General features: G+C 41.6%; 1 protein-coding gene across 7 annotated transcripts; it reads left to right on the top strand.

Moving 5' to 3' along the window:
• Window positions 1-388: 388 nt before the first annotated feature.
• Window positions 389-25,688, top strand: LOC107225841 (histone acetyltransferase KAT7). Of its 7 annotated transcripts, XM_046733860.1 has the most exons (14): window positions 390-709; window positions 1,187-1,646; window positions 1,845-2,090; window positions 2,358-2,687; window positions 2,780-2,956; window positions 3,046-3,313; window positions 3,526-3,820; window positions 4,058-4,326; window positions 4,434-4,620; window positions 18,380-18,473; window positions 23,447-23,656; window positions 23,741-23,887; window positions 24,280-24,386; window positions 24,695-25,688. In XM_046733860.1, the coding sequence occupies exons 1-14, from the start codon at window positions 677-679 to the stop codon at window positions 24,815-24,817; spliced, it is 2,946 nt and encodes a 981-aa protein (XP_046589816.1). In that variant the 5' UTR covers window positions 390-676; the 3' UTR covers window positions 24,818-25,688. The 7 variants fall into 7 exon arrangements, 3 of the variants coding, with proteins under 3 accessions (XP_046589818.1, XP_046589816.1, XP_015521923.1); XM_015666437.2 differs by lacking the exon at window positions 23,447-23,656 and having other exon boundaries at window positions 393-709; XR_006903270.1 differs by lacking the exons at window positions 23,447-23,656; window positions 24,280-24,386; window positions 24,695-25,688 and adding an exon at window positions 5,885-6,000 and having other exon boundaries at window positions 389-709; window positions 23,741-23,879.
• The last annotated feature ends 236 nt before the right edge of the window (window positions 25,689-25,924 follow it).

Genomic DNA, 25,924 nt, shown 5'->3' with positions numbered 1-25,924 from the left:
ACAACGCTACCGGCGGAACTCCTACATTGTTAATATTACCGATAATCACCCACTTCGCTCCCAGATCTAATTGTAAGTAAAAAATTGCCCAAGGATGGCATTTTTTAGTAGGATATACCCTAATTATCTTCATTTCTGAAGATTTATCATTTAACTAAAGATCCTTCAGTCAACGCTGGAACGCATGAACGACGCATGTTCTAAATATACCTATTATACTAACAATAAAGATAAATCTGAACTATTCTGATCCAATTTTGAGTGTACAAAAGATTGCTAACCTGTATTTATCTTAGATTATATTGAAATTCATAAGAGACCTATGTTTAAGTTGACGCGCTAATTTGTGATCAAGCATGGTCGACTTCGCCAGTCTCGCGGAGCAATCTTCACATAGCTCAGTGGTGCGCACCCATAGACTTATAAATCTATGTGCGCACCCTGTGAGTTGTCTGTTGTGTGCTCGATCAACGGTAAATACACATGGCAAGAGGGCGAGGAGGAGGGGAGAAGGGATTTGTCATTGGAAAATTAGAATTGTAATGAAAAGTGGGTGAAAAGTTGATGAAAAGCTTGTGGTGAAGCTGAGAACATGATTTCATTTTCGTTAGAAGTGCACTTGTGCCAATATTTCGTTTCAAAATGTGAACATGACCTTTAGAAATGACAAAGTCTGATGGAACTTGCCAAAATGACTCCCAAACGAAAGGTACGTAACCTGAAACATAAAATCCCATATAAACAGTTTGATTCGAGCGTAAGATTTCCACAACCAACGAAACTTTTGCGTAACCGAAATTTGGTCCACTCTCTTCGCTTTTCCGTTGATACAACATTAAACATATCTTGTATACGAAATACATTTAACCTAACCTAACCTACGAATACAGTACATATATAATACATATTTTCCTTCAATTTTTTAACTGGTGCAATGTTGCGTGCAGTCTGTCGCTTTGATGTAAAATTTACAGTGCATAATATTATGTGAACGATATATTTCATGAGCACGTTTCACATCAGTACACTAGATCGCAGGCTGCATTGGTCTCCTGTTGTCTCAGTCGTAGACGCTACAGAGTACAAAAATAGTCTAATAAATGCATGTGCCTAAAATACGGTCAACTAATCTTATGTCATTTATTCTTCATTTACTGTTATCACATATTTTTGTTATACATAATAGACAACCAGCTCGGAATCAACTTCAAGCAGTAGCTCAGGCTCATCGTCGAGCAGCTCATCGAGTTCAGGTAGCGAGTCAAGTTCTTCCGATTCTGAGAATTCCAGTAGTTCTGCGAATAGTCGGAAGGTTTCGGATTCGGAGAAAGGAAAGAAGAAGACAGCATTTGTATTGGGACGTCATGGAAAGCCTAAAAATGAAACGAGTGGAGCACTTTCTGTGGAAACCAAGAGCAAGGAGAAAAATCCTCCAAAAATTAGACCCGTTGTCTATTCCTCAGAGTCTGAAGAAGCTCCTAATAAACTGAAATCTACGAAAAGAAAACCACCTGCTAAACCGAAGGCTACTGCTACTGTTGCTCCTGTAGTTAAGGCTCAAAAGGTCGTCAACAAAGCCCCACCAGCTACTGGTAAAACTGCATCCAGTGTTAAAATTTCGCCGAATAAATCTAGCAAACCATCAGGTATGTGCTCAAACATTTGTGAATAAATCTAAGAATCAGTCCATTTATTGAGTAAATAAATTGACAGCCTGTAAAAATTTCACTCAACGTGAATAACCGGACTTTCATCTAAACTCGAAACTTTTTAGAGCAAAATAATTTTTCCAATTAGAATCTAGCAACAAAGAGTGATTACATATCAATGTGGCTGAATTTCAGGTGCTGCAGCAAGTACCAAACCTACAGAGAAAATTAGCAAAGTTGCAGCAGAGCCTGTGCAAAAAAAGTTGAAGAAAAAGAGCATATTCAGTCCTGAGAACAGCAGCGAAAGCGACACTCCGACTGTGGCAAAACCTGCTGTAATGAAAGTAGCAGGGCCGTTGATTAAGGCAGCTAAATCACAGCAATCAAAGGTTGTGAAGGGGGGCGAAGTAAAACCCAGAGGAGTTCTGCCAAGCAGAGCTGGTGAGTGACCAATTAGGTACCTATTATTCCATACTAGAGAAAATGGCTTTCTCATCACTCACCGTGTAAAGGAGCCTAGAAATCTTTGAAAATAATCTTCCGATTTTAGTATAAACATTGAAATAATTCTGCTGGTTTTATCACTAAGCAATACGTATTGAGATTTGAGTACCTTACAATAAATGGATATTTAGCAAAAGTTAAGACTCTTAAGTTGAGAGTTAAAGTTTCCTGTCTTCACTCATTAACATTTATGGATTCTACTAGCACTGGTAATTAAGCAACAACAACAACAACAACAGCAGCAGCATCAGCAGCAGCAGCAGCAACAGGAACAGCAACAGCATCGTCAGAAATCTGAAAGCTCTGCTAGCTCTAAGAGCTGTTCCGGAGGATCTGGGTCTTCTGGCTCAACTGAAAGTAGTTCAGATTCCGAATCATCAGATAGTCCTACAACTCCGCAGCCACAGCAGAAAAAGAAAGACACTGCTACTGTTGTCAATGCTGTTTCTAGCGGTCCTGCAAAGAGACCAACTGCAAACGTACTCGCAATATCAAGTATTGGCAAGCAACAGAGAGGATCATCGAAACGCCAAGGTTGTATATGATTCTACAGTATTTTCATTGAATTATCGCCATTCAGCCAAAGTCATATTCATTACTCTAACATCAAATCACGTGTTTCACAGATCTGGTTAAAAGTGAGGAAGAAGGTGAGCTCTCGGACACGGACAAGGAGATAGACACCGAAGGTAATGGTCCAACAAAATCGACAGCAAAAGGAAAAAGAAAACTGCAGACACGCAGAGGTAGCAAGCTTTTGCAGTTACATACGAAACCAACGAGCGACACCGAATCCGACACAGGTACGCATCATATATTACGAATTACGGTGTTCTTAACAATGTACCAGCTATTTTTATCCAACCTTCATAAATTGTTTGAATACTATCAGAGAGCAAGAGGAGCACCAGCAAATCTCCAGTAAAACGTGCTGGACCAGGGACTGCTAGGCATCAGTCACTTGTTGGACGAAGCGGTGACAACGGAGGACGAGGGCAGGATACAAGAGTACTGACACGTACACGTATGGGCACAAAGGAACGCGAGTGTCCTTTAGCCCTATCCTGTGACTCACGCGGCCACCTTTCAGGTCGGTTCGAAACACATTTCACCCTCGAAGCGTGTCCCCTATATCACAATACCACGCCGCAGGCTTGTGTGTAAGTATTACTGCAGTTTCAATCGTAACAATTATATAAAATATAAACTACTTCATCCAACAATCAAAACTATTGGTATTCTTAGGATGACTCTTTCTAAATGTCTGCATATTCGGTATGAATTAATTGAATCGTTACACGAAGATACGCATAAAACTGTACTAAATGGAGAAAAGATCTTCAATTTTAAAAGCATCGATTTATTTTGTTAGAGAGTTTTACAAGGAGCGCAAAAAGCATGAAGAGGAGCGTAAGAAGGCCCTTTCGAATTTGGCTAAAAAATCACCCAAGGGCTTGCACCAGACTAATGAGCAGCGAAACTATCAGCTCAAGGTGAAAGAGATGCGAAATAAATTAAAGGCGGGTAGTGGCAGTGGTAATGAAAGCACAAGCGGAGGAGAACACCATGGGATTGAAAAAGATCGTCAACCAAAAGTGAACAATCTCACCTCGGATTATGATCTCAAATTATTCATGGAGGCTCAAGCCATCGCAAGCGAGAAAATTGTTAGTAGATTGTTTAAATTATATATGCATGCATGAGTATTTTATGTTTATGAAAATGTGAAAGAAGGTCTGAAGATCGCAGAGTTCAAAGTATTCAAAATTCTTACGGAAGGAGGATCCCCCCTTGATATTACGTTTTAAAGACCATTAGTTCGGATTATGGTAATTTGGCATAAATCGTCGCCATTGAAACAACGAATCATAAAAGTTTCTCGTTCAGTTTTCTGTTCATTCCAGGAGAGAGAATTGAGAGAATTGGGAAGCGGCGACGGGGGTGAGAGCAGCGGTCGCAGCTGCAGCGGAAATGGAGTAGGAACCCGTTGCGTAGAAATGGGGCGTTGGGAGATGGAAGTATGGTACCAGAGTCCATATCCGGAAGAGTTCAGCAGAGCGCCGAAGCTGTATCTGTGTGAATTTTGCCTGAGATACGCGAAAAGCCGTCAGGTGCTACGTCGACACCGCGACAAGTGCCTGTGGAGACATCCGCCAGGACACGAGGTATACCGGTTAGTAAACTTGTGAAGTCTCTTATATCTGTGTTAAAAAGAAAGAAAGAAAAAAACAGAGAAGAAGGGGAAAAAATGAGAGATTACTGATATTGCAAATACTGAAGGAAGGACAAGATTGGCGTGTGGGAAGTTGATGGGAAACGGTATAAACAGTACTGCCAAAACCTCTGCCTTCTCGCCAAGTTCTTCCTGGACCACAAAACCCTTTACTACGACGTCGAGCCGTTCCTATTCTACGTCATGACGATCGGCGACTCGGAAGGATGTCACACCGTCGGTTACTTCAGCAAGGTAAATCTCCTTTCCTTACCTTATAGAAAATATCTATCAACTATGAAATTAGATTCACGAATGGTATGGGAAAAAAGACATTTTCCCACGCTATAGCAAACGGGTTTGCAACTTACTTTGAGAATCGCGGTTGAGTTGATACCTAGTAAACAAATTCCGCTGCTTTCTTACAAGTTACATAAACAGCGCTACACGTGCGGCAAGCATTTGCAATGCGATCCCCACGCCAGCATCGCGTTTCAGAACTTCCGAAGTATTCAACAAAGAAACTGCCCGTCTGTGTATGATCAGCGTCGAATTTATGTACCACCAACATTATACGTTTTCATTCCTCGGATTTCGTTACATATTGCAGAAACTAGCTTTCTGTAGGTTTTTCGCATTATTTATGTGTACCAAAGGTTAAGCAGAAAAATCGGAAGCCAAGTATCGGCAAAAGGATTTCAGACAAAATTTGCATCTTAAATTTACCACGTCACGTGTATGCGTGTCGTGATAGGAATGCCTCGCATGCGTGTGTACTTATATGTATATTATTTATAGAAATTGTAGGCAGCCGGCGATTAAAACTTGCGCAGTCATAACATAATTATCGTGCTATGGAACGAGGTATAATTGTGACGAAGAAAGTAAGGTCGCAGAGGGAAACGCAAATGGAAATAACGAGGCTAGCGAGGTGTTGACTAATTGGTTACTCGATCGCCACGCAGTGTAAGGATACATCCCTGTTTATGTATATTACTATCACACGATAAGAGAGCGCGGTTCGTTCATATATACCTGCGACGCAGTAGCCCCTTTTTTTAGATCGTCTGCAGCTTATACACCACCACGATCTACGATGCGCACTTGCGTATATACGCGTATATCTAACGAGAGAATATCTCAAGTTACCCACCTCAGATATTGGCATAATTTATACGTGCCTGACGTGAGTTAGAAAGGAAAAATTATAATTTTAATGCCTAACTAAAGAAGGGATTCAAGGGATAGTATTTCGAAAAAATTTCCCCATAAGAAGAGTAAATTGTTCTTCGGGCTTGCACGGTTTGTTTCTAAAAAAAATTTCACACCAAATTTGCAAGCTTTTTTTTTTGTATTCTAATTATTGAGGTAGTTCGGAAGTTTCAAAAAGAATTAAATACAGATTTCGCGAACTTGTAACAAGATCTTTGAGTGACTCGTTATCAGCATTCTCTGTGCATTTGTAAATTTGCAAGGATGAATAAATAATGAATATTTTTGCTTCCAATTTCGTCTCTAGTGTATAAACGCAGCTGGGTTGAATGAATTATATCATAATCGAAGGGATGCTTGCTGTCTGCTTGCCGTACCCCTTTGGCCCCTTGGAATACCTGCAGAACGTCACATCGACGACGCGTATGTACTATGACACCCCACAGAGGAGTGAAGGGAGTGGCCGCCGACCGCAGAGAGCTTACGTTTCGCCGTTTGCGGTTGCGTCTCGTCACTACCTCTGCGTCTGCGTTTCCGACGACGGCCTCCGTATTTCGTCGCGTCTAACAATAAATCAGCCTCCGTATGCGAGTATGTGTGTAGGTTCTAATACGTCTGTCAGGGCCACCTGACGATCCTAAATATAAGGTTCGTCATTTTCTCACGAATTTTATTTTATTATTCATTCCCCCTTACAACAATGAATTCTGAATTATTTACCGTCCCCTTGTAGGAATCTCCGATTTGCAGAAGATACACTTTAAAATTTGCTTCTTGTACACTTGCTTCGCTTCTTTCTTCTGCATTCTCTTTTGAAAATTTTTATCGACTTATTTTTGAAAAACCAATGAAGAGAAAATGGTGAAAATATATTTCTCATTCTCAAGAACCGCTACCCTTCTCAATTTGCAACTTAATTTAGTGCACCATATTTTCTTTTCCACATTTTTTTCAACCTGGTTATACGACTTCCGAGCAATTGAGCCGTAAAGCCACGTGTACATACATGCGTGTTTACATGTATGCACCTACCACGTCACTCCCGTACTTACATACCATACATTACAAATATATGTATACGAATATCCTTAGCAATGGATATTCAACACAGGTACATCCGTTGGCAACGCAGCATATCGTACAGTATGAGGCGGATGTCGGTACATAAAGCGTAATGAGTTAAAAATACTTTGCAAAAGTCTTGGTATTATTTTACAGAAAAAAATATTGTTCAAAGAAAATCAATGATGCTTTACGATGGTGATCATGTGAAATTTATACGTTGGTGGAATCGAAAGGAGATTTTAGCTTTTACAAATAAACATGTTTTGATCGCGAAAAAAAAAAATGTTCAAGACCTATAAAATCAAGTTACTTCGCTGCCGCATATTTTGAACAAAAGTAAAAGCGAAAGCAACCAAAGTGTCTGCAAGTTCAATCTCGTCTGTCGGTTAACGTAGCAAGCGATGCAAAAATAGAAGCTATAACATGCCAAAAATTCGTGGAATTATTGTATTTTTGTTACATTTGCTTGTAAGTGTTTTATCCGCGTTTTGCTTTTTCTTTTTTGTTTCTCAATACCGGTTTATTCTCGGCATGCTTGACCGTGACCGACCTTGAATGATAAAAAATTACAAATGCTTGGCAACACGTGGTGAGGTACAACGTGTACGTGCATTATAATCATTACAAAACAAATGTGTGTGCGTGTTGAAATAACGATCGATATCCATATATCCATTTGAAAAAGACTACGGTAATCTTGGGTTCTGTCACAGATGTCTCAGTCTACCCAAAAAGATGGTTTTTTTCATTAGATACGGCGTCGTTTACAAATTTTTCTTTGTCAAAATACCGCCAAGAGTTTTTGATTCACAAATGACTTCGTGCCAGCCGTTCTGCTGAACACGTTCAGCAGTCATACGCTCGTTATCAAGTGACGCCTGTACGTGATATCTGGTTCTCGGAATTAACGCGAGAAACAACGCTTGCTATCAGCCACTGTCTCACTTTCTCTCTTTCTCCCTCTCTCGGTACATTGCTGTTGATTTCAATTTCAGCGAAGCTTGTATATCTCCTCGAACTGCAATTTTATTATTACACATGTTTTGCGAATTACAGTTAAACCACCTATACCTATACCTCGCATCGATCAGTATTTTCTTTATTTTCTTTCTTCAAAGCTGATACAAATCATTTTCTTCCCGAAACCTAATACACTGTATATTATCTTCACTTTAAATATTCATGAATAATTTTTATCCGTCTATCGCTAATCTATACATATAACTGTATAGAAATTTGTGAAAGTATTAAAGAGATTTAAGCGAGTGCGTCTGGGCGTCTCGAAAATTCCTCTTTTTCTACCCTTTCCTTTATATTATTTTTTTTTTCCCCAACTTCTTCACTCTCGCTTTGAACCGCTGCCACGGCCTCTTCGATCCGGTATACCTACTTAGGAATTGCTGAGACTGTGGATACAAGCGTCTAGACTTTTGCCTCTGATTGTGAGCTCCGACCCCTGTGAAAGGTATAGGTATACCTATAACTTGCGGAGCGACGCGCGACCCTTGGCGAAACCCGGCCACCAGCTGACGTTACGTACCTATACGTAATCCTACGCAACGAATTTCCAACGATTAAAGGTCTCACGGTATATGTATGATTAATATAAATGAAGCAATTTCCACAGAGATGGTCATTAGATCGATATTTATTTCATCGTTTCGTTTCGTAATTAATATAATAATTAATTTACGTATATTAATAATGAAAGTATAATAATAATGCGTATGCTAGGATATCCCAAACAACATTTTTCAAAACTCGAGGATTGATAGAAAAATTCATCCTCGCGAAGAGGGAACTCTGTCGCTTAAGTGGAAGCCGCCGGTCATTGGACTTTTCTTATTATAACAGCCAATCAACGTCTACGAAGGCACTTTTTGAAAGGAAAAATTTAAGTCCATGGGGATTGTATGTCAAATTACGAGAAGACGATTAATTGAATAAAGTTTGTTTCGTATTCTTCGTTTCTAATTAATAAATTGTTATATAATTAATAAATTAGAAAGTAGGAATAAAAAAATTTTATTCAATGAAATTTGTTTCTCTTAATTTGAAATACAATCACAGACGTTTATTGGCTGTTATAATTAAAAAAGCCCGACGAGCGACGGTTTCTACTTAAGGTACAGAGCTCCCATTTTCTTTTCAAATCTTCCTTTTTTTTTCCTTTGGGACACTCCAATGTACCAGTTACAATATGATTAATTAAATTATTTCCCGACTCCGACGCGTTACACGGGTACAAAGCGTGATATCGTAAACAAAATATGTAACAACGTAACAATAACCTTAAAGGGCGTGAATCGTCGATCGTGACTTCTCGCGACAGCCCGTGCACCACATTCTCCTCGGGGATGACGGAGCGACGCCAATGGGTAACCCTGGCGCGGGTGGTGCGGTGCACATGCACCATTGTCGAGTCAAAATCTTTATCGACGTTCAATGACCCCGACCCTGGCTAGACGGCGGGACGCAACCGACGACGGGGTTGGGTGCGGAATATCCTCCCTCCCCGACGAACATCGAACCAGGCAACGACCCGAGGGTGCGCGAGGTGGTTGCGTTGGGGTAGGATGAGAGCCAGTCTGACGGTGCAGGGACGGGGAGGGCGTCGCCGCGCTCCGGGTCGTCAACCTTTCCGCACCACCGACGGCACTGCGACGACGAGGTGTGCTGGTCGTTATTATTTTCTATACGGTGAACCAAGCCGCGACGCAGGATCCATCCGAGTATCCGAGATCTACGGCTGCGTTCGATCTCCTATGCGGATGCGATTTACCCGTATCGGTATTCGTTTTTTTTTTGTGGAAGGTGGCTTCTCGCGATTCTCACCCTGGGTCCGGGTCGTCGGACTTTTTCAACCCTGAACCGACCTCCGCACCATTCTGCAATAATTTCAACTTTATACACGTAGCATGGAATTGTATATTTGAGACCGAGTGACGGCTGTGACCTGTTTCAATTAATAATACTTACTTTTATCGACGGCCGGACGATAATTGAACGCCAAACGTACGGTTGGGACGATAAGTTGACTGATATTATTAATTAGTATGATTAATATGGTTAAATTCATCTACTCGTTATTTATAGTGGAATAATTCTCTTTTATGCGTTACTTGAATATGCAAAGTGCATTGGATGATGTGTTGGAACTTGAAACTTAATTCGAAATGTCTGGTCTTACTCATTGAAATCAAAATTCATTGACGTGACAACCACCGAGGCAGCTTAGTTTGGGGAAAAATATAAACAGACTGGTTTCGAAATAAAAGCCGTGTGTATAAAATTTTTCGTTGTAGTTTCGAATATACTTTACGTGCATGTAAGATATTACTTTTATCAACTTTGCATGCTTGAACTGTTCTTCTTACCAAGCACATAAATTATTTCATTTTGAAAAACTGATGACGAACAAACTTCTCGCTATCGAGTTTAACGTGCCTAACTACCGCGCAATTAAAAATAATTTATACTAATCTCCGTAGAGATCTGAATATTTGACGAAATTATATGTATATGGTTACCTACCATTATTGCCTGATTAAAACCGTGAAGAAACAGATGGTCAATGTTCGATTCGAAAATTATCTACTGTGTCGATGAAAGCTTCCCGCATGCGGGTGAAGGAACTTCTCATGGAAAAGGGACGTTGATCGGTCTGGGAGCGGATGCGGGGCGGGGTGAATGAAAAAAGAAAACCTCGTTAGCGGCAATACTTGAACATGCTATATTCTAACGTATTATAGGTACAGTATAAATTGCGAAGCTTGCACGTAACAAATTTTATTTACAATTCAAGCGAGGTCGTAAACTTACGCGTGGATATTTATGCGTATCCCAAATATGCATGCGTATAAGTCTTTAGAAAAAATGTTCATATGTTAAATCACAAAGTGTTTTAAAAGAATTCAGCCTGTAATTTATTACAGGATTTATCTTGTAGATTCAATAAAATGTATAAGAAATCACGCAATAAATTATAAAAACCCAAATCGTCAGCTTTACTAGATCAAAAATGATACAGTTCACTGTATGGTTGACTGTATGATTTTTTAACCAGCGTGTCTGATGATTCCTGCTTTTGTAATTTATTATATATGACTTTTTATATATTTCATCGACTTTAAAAGATAAATCGTGCAATAAATTACGTGCTGAAATCTTTCAAAACATTTGACGATTTAACACACGAACATTTTCAGCAGCGATGAGATGCATAGCCGATATTATAAGCGGGTAACCCGGTCTGATCTCTGATCCGGGGCGACAGCGTGAGGATGCGAAAAAAGAAGGGGATCCATGTCCCTTTGCCTATAGGCGATACACCGTCATCGCGGCACCGGGGAAAGAGAGAAAAACGGCGGGAAAAAGAACGAAGAAAAATAACGGGCCTATAATAGCAGGATGAAAAAGAAAAAACTCGGCGCTTTTTTGCTGCTGTGAGCAGCCGGTATGAGCGTTATAACGATCTTACATATAACGCTGCAGGGTTATTGATTTTTTGACAATTTTAGCTGCGACGTGACGACGTATAGAAGATTCGTGTATGGTTTTGCAGTGGCATCAGCCCAATTTTGAAACTTCCATTATATCCGATTTTCAAAGTTGGAACATAACTCCAACTATAATATCGATGCCGCGTGCATGAAAAAGTGGAAAGCTTTTGTTGGAGCGAGTCATGAGCTGAAATCAATACTTTTTATTAACTTGATCGACTGCGAGATGAAAACACATCGTGTATTTATTAAATTAATGTATTCATAAACTGCGGTAGTTTTCTTAAAATTAAAAGGTAAAGAATAGTATGCTGGAATCATAATACCCAAGAGCTAATTACGATATCGATTTTTTACTCAAATCGCTTTAGAATGGTAAAATATTATATGTGGTTGATTCGCTCGATTTTTCCACACGATATTTTAGTCTGTTGAGAAAAGTATTTCTCACAATTTCACTGACATTTTCTCTTTTTTTTTTCAACAATTAATCGAGCATCGCTATTCGTTGATCGAAAATCAATATCGGTGCAATCTTGAGAAATGTAATATTTAACGGGTACCGATGTGACGGGAAAAAAGTGTCTCAGTGGCATGGTAAATATTGTCTTCTGAATTAGAAAATTATTATTCGCAGTGTCAAATAGAACGAATATTATTATACCATTTTTCTCATCTTCTATTATTCTATCATTTGAAAGCTTACTTGAAATGCAAAGCTACACCTAACGATAATTTCGCGTTTATAATTTTTTGTTTTACTTTTTCAGGATCATCATCGTAGCTCATAATAATCCTTGTAACGCATGTAAAAAAAAGTATCGATTCATGTCTCACCAACCTCGTTAACCCTTTGAGTCACACAGTATTTCGCTGAGTCAACTTTTATAACAAGATAGTACTCTGTGGTTTTTTGGGTCGCTGATTATGGATCTGGAATCGGGGTTTGAAAATTCAATATGGCGGATTCAATACGGTGGACAAAATTTTTTAATTTAATCAAATCCCGTCCAAAAACTCTATGTCGTGGTTTCCCGGGTCGCTGATTACAATCAAATCAAATTTAAAAAATTCAAGATGGTGGATCCAATATTGCGGATAAAAGTTATAAGAAATCTAATCGAATTCGGTCAAAAAACTCTACGCAGGGGTTTTCGGAGTCGCTGATTGAATTCGCCGTACTGAATTTTCAAAATCTGATTTCAGATTCGTAATCAACGACCTCAAAAACTTATTTGCGATTCATGTAAAACATGCATACGTGTAGAAGGCCTAACTTTCTGGGAAATGAATTATTCCTTCAATATTCACGATTTTTTTCAATCAATTCGCTTCTAAAAATATCGAGTATTGAAAACCTATAGCTAGTATCATATCAGAAATAACAAAAATCCGCATAGTAACATGTTTTCAAAGTTCTCTAAATATACAAAAATGGAATATTAAATAGTTGGTAAGTATACTTGCGACTACGACTCAAAGGTTTAATCATTCTCCAGATAAATTTAACCCCAAAACATTAGCCTCGGAGCAGAGATGTTACAATAATACCTAAAGTACGCGGACCTACTCATACACCTTATCCTCGCATCTATCTAGGTAGGTGTACGACCTGCGAGAAGACGCGAGTTGCCAGATCGAGTTGCTCCACTCCGTCCCGACAGCGAGACCCTCGGGGATGATTTTCAACGGGTATTTCTGCAGGAGGAGATATGACGTAGCGAGGGGCGGGCAGAACGCAGAGAGAGCGTAGAGGTCGTCGATACGATACGCAGTCGCCCACCCGCCGCCCGTCCGTTCCACCGGAGGTTGGGGTAGGCTCGTTCGCTCCTCCTCGTCCTCGACGTCCTCCGCCACTCGTCCAGACGGTCGACGCGACGTCGCTCCCGCTCCCCCGCCGTCGGCAGGGCAGAGTCAGACCGATCGATGCCAGACAGAGTTCTGTTCGCACTACCAAATCCCGCCAAATATGCCTCCGAAGTCATTCCTCCGGGGGCATGGGGGGGGGGGGGGGGGCGCGACGCAAACCCCCGAGTCGTCTGAGCCCCGCCGATGGGGGAATGCGGGAATTAGGCGAGGTTCTAGCTCCCGCATGATCGGAGTATAAGGTAGCTTAGGTATATTATACGCGTCTACGAGCCTCGCGAACCTCCGATTTCGGCTCGGCGAACACCCGGCCAAACAGCTCGGTCTGCGTTTTATCGAAATCTTTCTAATTGATAGCACGCTTGTCACCGGCGTGCCTTTAGAAAAACGATTTTACGATCCGTCTGCGGCTTAACGTGCAGGGTTAACATTCTGACGGTTATACGCCCATACCTCGTTATGCGGCATTTCGCTGTAACGGCCTTTTTTAATTATGACACTTTTTCGATTTACGGCTCACGATCTTTCGTTATGCCTACGCAAAAAAAAAAAAATCATTTTTATACAAGAATTTTTTTCCACGGGAATTAAATGGGGTTAAAACGCTTTGTGAACTAAACACTATATTGTGTTATAAAAAAAAATTGGAATAGATACGATTGAATTCAACTGTGCCAGAGTTTTATCCGAACGATTTGCTGAACTGAATCTCTAGCTTTAGTAGCTGGAAAAAAGCGTTTCAGTTACACACGTGCTCACTTTTCGAATTCTTCTTCTGGAACTATCCGCATGCCTTGAATTCAAGCAACTCCTATGCAGGATAAATTCTAGGCTTTGAGTTGATTTTGCCAATCCACAACTCCAAAGGTGGTCAATCTTCTTCGGTTATTCCTTTCCATTTGAAAGTACATATTATAACCTGCAAGAGAGTTGTTTGTACTTTTTCCAGACATTAGAAAAACATGACGTAATAGACCGTCTGCTAATGAAATTGCTTTTCCCGACATACATCAAAATGCTCCTCAGTTTTGTTATCTTTCAATTTTGTCGTATCACTTCCAGTACGTGAATCAGGGGGATGGACGTTGAGAGATCCGGATCAGTATTCTAGACGATAGTTTTGGCTGAAACGTTCGAGCCGCGACGCAGGATAATAAATGCGCCGGCGGTGAGGCTTGGACAGCTGCAACTTGGGTTGGGTCCGGTTCGCCAATTCTTGGCGGACACCCCGTATGTAATAAGGAACGCTTTGTTCGGCGTAAGGAAAGTGGAGGAGGAAACCCCGCCGCTTCTAAATATAGGAGTGACCGTCGGGCCGAGGCCTCTGCTGTTGCAGCCTTTAAGCTCCGTTCACGCTTCGTCTTTCGCTCCTCCTGCCGCCACTCCCCCCACTCATCCCCTCTTTCCTTACCGATTCTCTCCCTCTCCTGTTATCCCTCTGGCTTCGTCCGTACGATCAATTTATCCTCATCTCTCCGGTTAAAACGTACGACAACTTAACTCTTGGTACTATGTATGCATGTATGTATGTATATGTAGGTATGCATTGTACATGCCTACCTACAGCTGCCTGAACCCCCGAGGCTGCCGCCAAGGCAGAAGGTCCTACCGAGGACCTGCACCTCGCCGCCCACGTCTTCTTCTTCTTCTTCTTCTTCCAGACGTGAGACAATGCTGTCGCAATTACCGTCTCCGCGTTGTTAACGGTACACGTGTAACAAATGCTTAAAATATTTCTATTATGCGTGTAATACCATCGCCATCCGAGAATCGATTTCGCTGCGGATATTTTTTGACGGACGTCTGTCTATAAAACGTCTCGAAATCAACCGAAATACTTGTTCGTAAGGCTATTTTCAATGTTACAAACGTAATTCGGTAAAAATTAATCCGTTTATAATTTTTTAACCGCCATTATGTTATATACGAATTATTGTAATTTCGATGTGTGCTTGTGAGAAATGAAAATTTCTCAATATGTGGCTATAATTATAAACCACTCAACAGCCTTGCTGTACTCTGGCCTTGTGCCCCTCGTGTCTCGCGCCTCTCTTCGAGACGGGACAAGTAAAATACAAAAGTCATTCGCCTGCCGTATAGCTACCTATATACCTTATAACGCCGCTTTACGGCATGACCGAAACCCCAGGGCATTCGCCTATCGTACCTCCACGTGCGGTTTTCTCAAGATGTATGTATGCCTGTAATGTACATGCCTAAGTATATCTGTGTACAGAATTTCCACAATTTTTTTTTTTTTTTTTTACAGTAATACATATCCGGAGTAGAATCGTGAATGCGCAGCGAAGATCGGTAATAATAATCTAAGGAGAAGAGGGAGAGTCTTGAATTTTGAATGAAGGTAGTGATTTCTGCAACGGAGCTGCAAGAGTGCCATGCAGGTACAGTGCAGAAGCTGGAGACCCCTTGGCTGGCTGTCTGGTAGCCGAGGAACATTCGGCTTCGGCTAAATAAATCAATGAGGACGCGGCGGTTGTCCGCGTTGCACACCTCGGCGGGGTAGACAAACTGCACATAAGCGTAGATGCATGTACTATACATAGGTATTTATCCGCTGGGGGCCATACTTGGAATATTTTTTTTTTTTCAACTCTTAATATAGGGACTGTGTCCGAACGATTGCTTTAATCTTTTACTCACTGACAAATTTTCACCGTATTCCTGCGTCTCAACTCTATAGGCTATTACACGCAAGTGTGTATACAATATATACATACTATTGTACGTATAATATACGCGGTTCTGTAGGGTACATCGAACTCGGACGAATTGATTAGCAGACGCTCTTGTTGCCGCAGGGTTGAGTCACGGAAAGTTCATAATTGCTAATTACGAGCAATCAAACTCCAATCTTGACGCCGTTTCTTCCCGGACTTGATTCGACGCGTCGCGTCGCTACCCGCGCCTAACAACACAAGTTATAACCTGCACAGACCATCACGGGACGACGCACAATTATATACTCACACTTTGCGATTGTGGGCAATCTCTTGTTAGTAAGAGGTGTATTTCTTTATTCTTTACTTGAAAGAAAAATTCATAAACCGTGATTCTTTTATTCTGCGAAATGACATACCTAATTTTATTTCCCGCGGAGAAATTTCTCATTACGTTTACAACGAAGCAGCGAATACCTTGTTCCAATCTGTCAGAGCTTTATTGATTTCACGTAATTATTGTTTCATACAATGGTATTTATAATGTCATATTATCTTTGGCATCGTTGTGTGAAATGATTTCATACAATATGTATACAGCCAAGACTGTCTTCAATTTCACGAAGTTATCCACTGTACTTTGTAGAAGTTAGACATGTATGAGGAGTTTCGCGGAGTCGTGTATAACTTTTTCAAATCAGATAGATAATTGAATCCTTTCGTTGAATAAAAGAATTACGATCACAGGCGATTTGAAGGAGATTTCTGTCAGTGCGGAATAGCCCGAAAATGGTCGTGCATATTACACGGTAACTATGATTTTGGCCAAAGTGATTGGGAACCAAATTGAAGGATACGTTTTAATAAGTATACGTACTTGCCAAATCAATTCTTCGCAGAGAGGTCCAAGTGGGTACTAAACCGACGAGGGAAAGGGTTGACTAATTGAAACTAAAAATTTGATTTAATCGACCATATTCTTGCGAAACCTCTCTCCGAGCGTATCATCTAGAAATTTCATCATTATATATCCACACCACTGCGCTAACTTTGAGAATATGCGGGGAATTTATTTTTCGATATTTATCATCACCGAACCCATGATTATCGAAGTCTTTCCGTACTTCTTCGCCTCCTGTAAAGGAGAATATTTCGGTCGTTGCCTACAGGCTCCTCCTCCTCGGCCGAGTTCCTAGCGTCGCCAAATCCATTAATTTCCCCCCGCTTCGTGGGACGACGAGGACGTCTTGGCAGGACTTTGGTTCGTACGTCTGATCGACGAAGAAGGGGGACGAGCGGGGGGACCAGAGGGCAGCCACCGAAGCGGCCCCGCGGCACACGTAGACTACTGGCCCAAGGACGTCGCGGGGCCCAGATTCCATCCACCGGTGCAGCCCGGTCTCGACCCCTCCCCCTCCCCGGCCCCCTACACCTGGCCCTGCCTGCAGGCCGAATGCGCCTTGGTGCAACCTAGCCTAACCAAAGGTGAATTAAGCCAAAGCCGGCGAAGCTAGGCTAGTCCAGCACCGGCGGCAGGGACGAGGAGCCGCTTTGTCCTTCGGCGACGGGACGCGACGCGACGCCCACCCGCTCGGTAAAGCAGAGCTACGTCCGTGTTGGTGCGGCTGGTTGGGCCAGCTCGGCGCGACGGCACGTGTGCGCATGTGCGTGAGATCGCCAGTTGGCAACAGCCTGTTCGTTCCGCTGATCGCGAGGTGAGGCCCCTCGTCCTCGCTATGCTGGCTGTTACGCCGACGTCACGCGGCCCTCGTGCCGCGGAGGCGCGCGTGCGCGCTAGCCGATGCATCCGTGAGAGAGAGAGAGTGCATATCGCGATGAGATAGGATTTCCGCGAACCGACGGTGCTGCGGCAAAAATCGGGCCCCGGCATTATGACCCCGTCCTAGCAACCGGCAACACCTCAAGGTGCCCTTCGGGCCCACATTAATCTGTATGCGTGCGTATAATTTCGCATCGTAACCTTCGCCGGAAAGGTGGAAGGTGTATGGTAATTTTTGTAAATATCAACAAACCTGTGAGAACTGAGGACATTGAAAATTCCTTCTTACGATGGGTTTAGGACGGCAAATAGTAGATATAACGAATGAAGACTGTATAATTTAGACCGCGTTTAGATATTTTTTAGTATCAATTACTAATGTACTTTGGAACTGTTTGAACAGTTCCGACATGTACACATTCCCTGTTACACGTGTAGCATACCTGTAAGTATATATGTATACGAAATAATTTCAACGATAATTGTAGCTAGGCATACATATTTATGTATGTAATTCCAATACGCAATACCGTTTCAGTCTCCCACAGCTCTTATACCCGCGGTATTACACATATAGATCTTGCAATAAATCCGTTTCTCTCTATTTTTGTCTCGCCCTCTTGACATTCGCTACCCGCGCATGCCACGATTTACCAGGTATGTGTACATAAATCCTCTTTCTTCGACCGTATCTCGTACATACCGTCGACAGGATATATATAATAAATGTACGTATATACACTAAAATACGTATACCTACTTGAGTGTCAGCCGCTGAAGTCTAACTCAACCTGACCTAGGATAACCATCATGACAAATTCAACAATACTCTACGGCTGCGGTAATACAGGCGTGACGCTGCTGATGCGTTCGTATATGTGCGGTATGCTCACGCAGGTTTTTTGTTCCAGGAGAAGAACTCGTTTTTGAATTACAACGTGTCTTGCATCCTGACTCTGCCACCGTACCAGCGCCAGGGATACGGTCGCCTTCTCATCGACTTTAGTGAGTTCCATAACTCTTATTATATTCTCTATGCGCTGCAGACTTGCCTTCGTGCACCGACTCCCTGTAGCAATTCTTTTCCTTTACTTTCTTTTCTACTCATTTTTAGTTTTGTTCTTTTTTTCTTTTTTACCTTGTCCTTTTTCTGACCATAATTTCGCTCAAGCTCACGTCTCCGCAAGTTTATCGTTATTACACTCGTTTTGTATTACGGTTTATCAAAGCCACGCCCCCCCCCCCCCCCCCCTCTTTTCATTTCTGAAGCAAGAGTGCAACACTTTCTTACTTGTACTGTAGCAGCCTTCAATTTTTATACACGTCTTTTACCAAGTTTCTCAGGCGTTGGGCTTAGATCCAAGTCTCAATTATAATTAAAATAGAAAATTGAAAGCAAAATTGAGCCGGAAAGTTTTTCGTTCGATGCTGTTGTATTGTGTAATGAGAAAATATGGGAAAGGCCCCGCTTTGTATAAAGTATTTACGCGCTCTGTGGCTTTGCTCGGAATTCCTCGTCATTGTATGATTGTCTTATTGTACTTATTGTTAATCCGCAACCGGACAGCCCGAATCGATCCACATTACGTAAAACTTGAGTATAATATATTACAGAGTGAGTTAAATTGAGGATTTGACATACGTACAGTCGCAGCAAAAATGGAGCTGAAAACATTGAATTTTAACTATTATAAATTCTTCGTTGTAGTAACATCGTCAAAGAAATCACTTTTTACAATTTTTGACTCAAAAATCTATATTCATCTAATACTCATCTAATACTGATGAACAACGTTAATTCATTTATTAGAATTCGACCGGAAATTGGTTGAAATCGCATGAAATCAATTGAAATCATTGGAACTTGCATGAAATCATTGAAATCTTGTCACCGTTTGTAACCTCGGTCGGTCCTGTACATCCTTAACGCTTTCAGTCACAGCAGTCACTGTAGTGGTCCCCTTTTTTCTTTCCTCATTTTTGTAATTTTTTTTTTCTTTTTTTTTCTGTATGTACAGCAAAATCTTGATTTTTTTTGATATTTTCAAGTAAAAAAAAAAAAACTCAAACTTTGTAATGATCAGGGTTGTTTTCGTGAATCCGTAATTTTTTATAATTGTTATAAATGAACATATAAGTAAAAAAGAAAAACAACGTACTTTCGTTAGAGGAGAAATTTGATAATAAACGTATACTACAAAGGCTTGGAATTAATTGGTTGACAAAGAGAGGTCTCAGAATGGCCACTAGACTTACAAAATTCAATGCATAGGGGTAGTTTTCACCTTCGTTAGGTGTACATATAGATAGTATTGGGGGTTGCACCTATTCTCGGGCAAAGAAAAATTGCTCACTCAAAATAAATATTCATATAAATCTTATTCAAGAATACTGTCTAAAACAATGTTCATAATTCGTCCCATTTTCACCCTACTCGAGGGTTTTTTTTTTTTTTAGGTTCATTAAATTTTTGACATCAGATTCGCATTCAGCGTCGATTAACACATGCAGGAAACGTATAATTGCACTCCTGTGCTGAAAGAAAGAGAGAGAGAAAAAACAAAAAAAAAAAATTAAAAACCGTATCGCGTGACTGAAAACGTCAAGTGTACAATCGCACGGTTGTAGAGAACGTATGTAAAGATCGAAAATAGATTCCTCGTACGAAATTGTTGGATAATTATAAAAGCTCGGATTTTTCCACCCACGTGACGTCATTTTCATTGATGCCACGTCCTCGGCGCCGAGCCGACCGGGCACTGGAGGCTTGCCGAGGGCGGAGGGCGGAGACTATCCCGGGGTGTACGCGATACGCGAGAAGAGGGTGGCGGGTCTCGTCGCGTTTACGGTCGTCGCCGCCAAGAGGGCTCTTGGATCCTTGGGGCTCTAGGTCTCTGTACTCGGCGGGGGGAGGGGCGGGCTGCCGATGGTGCCGCGTTTACTGCGCAGGTATTCTTCCCCGCAAGCGTGTCGAGGATACCGTACGTAGGTCGAAGGGTGGGCAGGCTGCAGGTGTGGGTGTAGGTGTGGGCGGAGGAGGAGGAGGAGGAGGAGGATTGCCGGTGCAGGGTGGATACTGGATACCGCGGATAGTGGAGTGTGGAGTGTTTAGCGGGAAGAGCGACGCCCGGCGTCTCGCCGCATCGACCTGCAGGCGCCGCCCGGACGCACACGCTGCAGGACGGGGTTTGGGGTTTCGGGCTCGCGTAGGGCTGCAATCCCGTGACCTCCCGTGACCTCGCGTACTCGATCCGTACACCGCGTCTCGCCCCCACCCCACGAAAGTCTGCTCGGCGAATTGAACGGACTGCGAGGGAGATGAAGAGCGAGAATGCGAAAAACCGAGTCAGAGGTTGAGGTAACCCGGTGCAGGGCACTCCGGGGTGCGGGTAATGAATGCGTTCGGGAGATAATCGGAAAATCGGTTTGCTCTGCCAGGAACTCCGCGGCTCCAACTTGCCTTTCAGAGACGGGTTCAACGAACCCGATAGTCTTGCCGGCGTGTATTCCGCGTTATAACCGCGATACGTAGGCGAGGTACTCTCTCGCATTTATGCTTGTAACGTACGCTCCGTCGTCTCTATGTATGATTGGATTTCTGCGTACGTAAAGGTGCGTTCAATCTATTCCCGATCGGTCGGTCCGATCAGCGACGATCATTTACCACCTCATCTCGAGAGGTCTATGTTATTTATACCCGTAACGACGACGTTTTCAATAGGCGATCAATGGCACGTTGCTACTTTCTAAATCTGAATCGGTTCGAGATTTCACTGGCAAAATCGTTGCGCAATCCGGTCTCGGTAATAGAATTACATGACAGAAATTATAACGGGTAATATTTCGACGTAGCAAAATGGCCTGTTTTCTAGACACTGTCCGATTGATACAAGTTTTTTCTTGTAAAGTCTTGGGTTATTTAGAATTTCAGTTTTATACTCTCCGATCAGTACGTAACATTCTTTTATGTAACCGGATTGTCGATCACGCTGGTTATGAAAATCGTGACATTTCATTTGCCATGGTTGCTGAATATTTACATGCAACGACTGTTGTACCCACTTTTCGGTAGGTACGTTTATCATGGTTGATCAACGAATGTTCTCCGATTCATATTTCGAAAGTATGTAAGAACCGCTGATGAGCTTCGTCATACTTTGGTCTTTCTTCGTAATACAGTCGAGTGACGATCTTGACGTGCTTGTACGTAACGTAACCAACGTTGTTGATGCCTTGTGTGCGTGTGCGATGTACGTGCATAATTGAGTCATTCACAACGACGTAACAATTTTCTTTGTATAACGCCATGCATCGTACCAAGGTGGTATCTTCGTCGAGAAAGCGAGCAAATCAGGCATAAATTATCTGGATCTATGAATCAGTCGTAACTGTATCCCCTTCAAAAGGATCATTGTAAACCAGGTGCTTCATGTTGAAAAAAAATCAAGTCATCTTTTAGTATTACCAACGTACTAGTTCTTTCTTCTGACTATTTTTATGTACGTCCAAACTGTCAATTGTATAGCTATAGTTTCCACCCAGTCCCTTACAGAACTATGAATATCAGCTGAAGAATTTGTACTAGGATTTAATTATACTGTAGCGATAAACCTGCGAACGAATGACGATGAGAAAAAATTTTCTCAAGTTGAGGGACGCTCAGTTTCGTCATCTGCTCATTTTGCTCACCCTTATCCAGCGAATATCTTGACCATCCCAAATTCTGAAAAAGACAAAACTAAAACGACAAATAATTCTATGGCGAGTTGCAGTCTGCAGGTATACATATGTAAGGGTCCGCAATACTTCTTCGACTTTTAACAAAGCGTGGCACAGCTGCCGGACGCTCAAAGCTTCTCAAACTATGCGAAAAACTAACCTCATGCTTGTATAGGCGAATATATTAACCTGACTATCTCCAGAAAACTACGGTCAAACCCTCTTACACTTTGGTTCGCACAATAGAATTTTAGGAAAAAGCATTGTGTCGAAACCGTGAAATTACTAACTGCCGTCTTTACACCTGAATACTGCGGAAACTGGCAAATAATACCGTTCGGCAAAAACAAAAAAAAATAAATGAATAAACAAATTTCTGTGCCTGGGTTGAGTTGGTTATTTTTTTATTTATCATGCATCAAGCACGGGAAAAGTATATACACTCCCCTTAAAGTTGACCTTCGTTGTCTTGGGAGAAATAGTAACGATTTAATAATCTCCCCAACTCAAGCCTACAGAGATTTTGTCCATGGGATTTGTGTACGTGATTATGTTATGTCAAGTGATATTAAACAGATGAATATTTACTACTTTCCGAAAGTAAGTTTGATTTTGTGTCTAGGAGAGTGCTATTTCAAAACTGATGAAAATCTATGATATCAATTATTCGGGTAATATAAAACCAAAACAATATAATTTTTAGATAAAAGTGATTTAAATGCAAAACCAAAGTTTCTTTAATTGTTATTTATAATGAATATTTTAGAAAACAGGTAATTTTTCTCAAAATTAGATATTCGTTTTGGTTTCTACAAAAGCAAACTATCTGATGAAACCATCTTTTTTCGTTTTTTTTTGCTGGGAGTCAAGCGGAAGAAATCAAAATTCGACATCTAAAACCCAGACATAAAATTCGTGTTGACCGGTGTAATTATATGTGTAGGCGAACGCGTCAAGGATTTTTACGAACATTCGAATACAGTACATTCTCTACATCGCGGCAGCTGTTGAAACGACAAAAGCACTACTCGGAAGGAAAAAGAAAATACGAGGATAAATTTATGTCAATTTCATATACATTTAATTCGGATTGATTTCTGATTGAACCACATGAGAAACGCTCGAAGAATGTTGGAATTAGCATATTTTTGCCAACAGTACGGGGTATAATATCATGTTGATTATTTCATCGTTAGTTGCCCTTTCTCTGGTTGGGGCCTTACTGAATTGATGCAGGTATTATCGTTGTAATCCTGCAGATGATTCCGCTACACTGAAAGCCACAGAGAGAGTTTATCGATCGCGTTGTATAACGTACGGCAAGGGGAGATGGTGCAGTCTTCTTCGCTTCACAATAGGATTTCAGTGTATATTCGGACGTTGGAACAGACGTTGTTTTCCCGTTGGGGATTATCGGGAATTTCGTTCTAGGCCAGACGCTCAACGCATAGGCATGCAACGGCATCGCGGTATAACAAGAACGACGGACTGACGAATGCAGCGTGAGTCCTAGCAGGAAGAAACTGATCGATCCATCTTTGTTCAATCCATAGGTTACCTGCTCACGAGGGTCGAGAAGAAGATTGGTTCCCCCGAAAAACCTTTGTCCGATCTCGGGCTGATCTCCTATCGCAGCTATTGGAAGGACGTTCTTCTACAATACCTGTGCAACTTCGGCGGCAAGGAACTATCCGTAAAAGGTAATCGAACCTCTGTAAACGGTAAACTCGCCGGCATTGAGGTACATTCAATTCTATCGGCGTGTAATCGACTCGAGTACACAGAGGCAAGTGAGCAAGTTACTAAATTATCACTTCGGCGCACTTTGGGTTGTTCAATTTGGAGCCAAATGAAAAATCGCGAATACCTATATCTCTATCATTATCAACACCTGGAGATTCAGAATTTTTAGTATCGATTAGTGACCGTCCTTTTCTGGTATAAAACTAAATAAAATTATCAGAGCACCAGAGAAGCTGGGTCAATAATATTCTATGCAGCGGGTAAAAAGCATGTTTTACAGATACGTGAACAAGATTATTGTAAGCATGTTTCTTGTCGATCGATGGTTTCGTGAGAAAAATTGTTTCAGACATCAGCAAGGAGATGGCGATCGATTCGTACGACATCGTAAGCACGCTGCAGGCTCTCGGAATGATGAAATATTGGAAGGGAAAACACATTATATTGAAGAAGCAGGTGAGCGAGACGCCGGATTTCGAGTTTGATGATTCGCCGAGATTCCGCAGGGGAAAATATCAAAGTTTCAATAATTACATTGAGTCAGCGCGTTTTACTTCCAGTAAATATTTGCTCTGCGCGATCTGCCTTCTTGCTACTCGGTTACATCAAGTATCTCGAATGCTTTTTGGATCCATCGCTTACCGATAAAGTTCTCTAAGAGTGATATAACGCTTAATTGAAGACCCTGAACGTATTAGCGGTGAGATGTTGTTACGGAAGATTCATGTTTGTTAATTTTCGCATGCGTTTGGGATCGTTTTTAGGACGTAATCGACGACTACAAGGAACGGGTCAAACGCCGGGGCTCCGCCTACAAAGAAATCGATCCGGAGTGTCTCAAGTGGAACCCCTTCCAGGCACCAAAGACACCTTCAGCCTCAAACTAGTCGCTTGCCGTTGACTCGTTCCCCGGTCTCCGGGTCGTTATGCTCTAGATTTTTCCTCTCGTATAGTCCATCTGCTCCTTGATTCCCTGTCTCGAATCCCTCGGTGCTGGGCTCACCAATCCGTCGAGTGATTTATCCTGCTGCAGAATTCAAGAGCAGACGATGGACGAGGAGTCTGAAGCCTTTGTGAAGCGGCGCGTTGAAGACGCGATAAAAGCTCAAAATATCGAAATTCCACGGACGAAAATTTCACTAGAATTACATTTGTATAATATCAAGTCTCGAACAAGTTCAAAATTACCATTATAAGTATATCTTGCTTAAGATGTTTTATATTTTAATAAAAGACTCATCAAAGGCAAAAAAAAAAAAAAACGACCAATCAATTGTCCAGTTATCGTGTGATTTGATAAAATTGAGCTTCCTAAAAAAAAAGTACCAAAAAAAAAATTATCTTGTTCCTGAACGGTAACTAAACCCGCAGATTCGTCGCGTTAATTATGAGCACCTGTAATTATATAGCGATTGGGTTCTTTTAGTTAAACCTACACCGACTAGTTATATACATATTCATACAGAGAAGGAAAAACGACGCGCACTTGTCGTTTCTGCGTAGGTACCTAATTAGAAAATAAATTACCTATAACCTATTCTTTACAATGGATCCTATCTCAATGGTATACACAAGTATAGATATTTGTATATCGTCAACAATACGATGACCGTTATACAAGCATAGAGAAATATTTTACTATTCAGTTTACGATGAATGTTTGGCATCGAAATTGGAACAGATAACAAGCTCGACTGTTATACAATACATTGTACGCGCCGGATAACGGAGTCGTAATTAAACTTAACACCCACATTTCACCGGCGGCCTTGTGCTCACGCACCTGTTGTACCTTATACCTCCTCTCTGAAATTACGACCTACTGACTATGAGACAGCGATTACCCCTTGCTAAAATCTGATTACGAAGACAAGAGCGATGGTGTAACGTGCTCGTTACTCGCTATTCAACCCGCACCAGTTTCCTTGCGCAGAAACTGCTCTCTCGTCTCTTCGTACATAATATACAAGCCGCATATATATCCCGCTGTAATC

The sequence above is a fragment of the Neodiprion lecontei genome, chromosome 3, assembly GCF_021901455.1.
Source record: "Neodiprion lecontei isolate iyNeoLeco1 chromosome 3, iyNeoLeco1.1, whole genome shotgun sequence".
Taxonomy (NCBI): domain Eukaryota; kingdom Metazoa; phylum Arthropoda; class Insecta; order Hymenoptera; family Diprionidae; genus Neodiprion; species Neodiprion lecontei.
This window is presented reverse-complemented; position numbering and strand designations above follow the sequence as displayed.

Coding starts and splice junctions, on each gene's coding strand:
- LOC107225841 (XM_046733860.1), top strand. CDS start 677: ATGGAACTTGCCAAAATGACTCCCAAACGAAAG. Junction 3,314..3,525: donor ACCACGCCGCAGGCTTGTGT/GTAAGTATTACT, acceptor TTATTTTGTTAG/AGAGTTTTACAAGGAGCGCA. Junction 4,327..4,433: donor CCAGGACACGAGGTATACCG/GTTAGTAAACTT, acceptor CAAATACTGAAG/GAAGGACAAGATTGGCGTGT.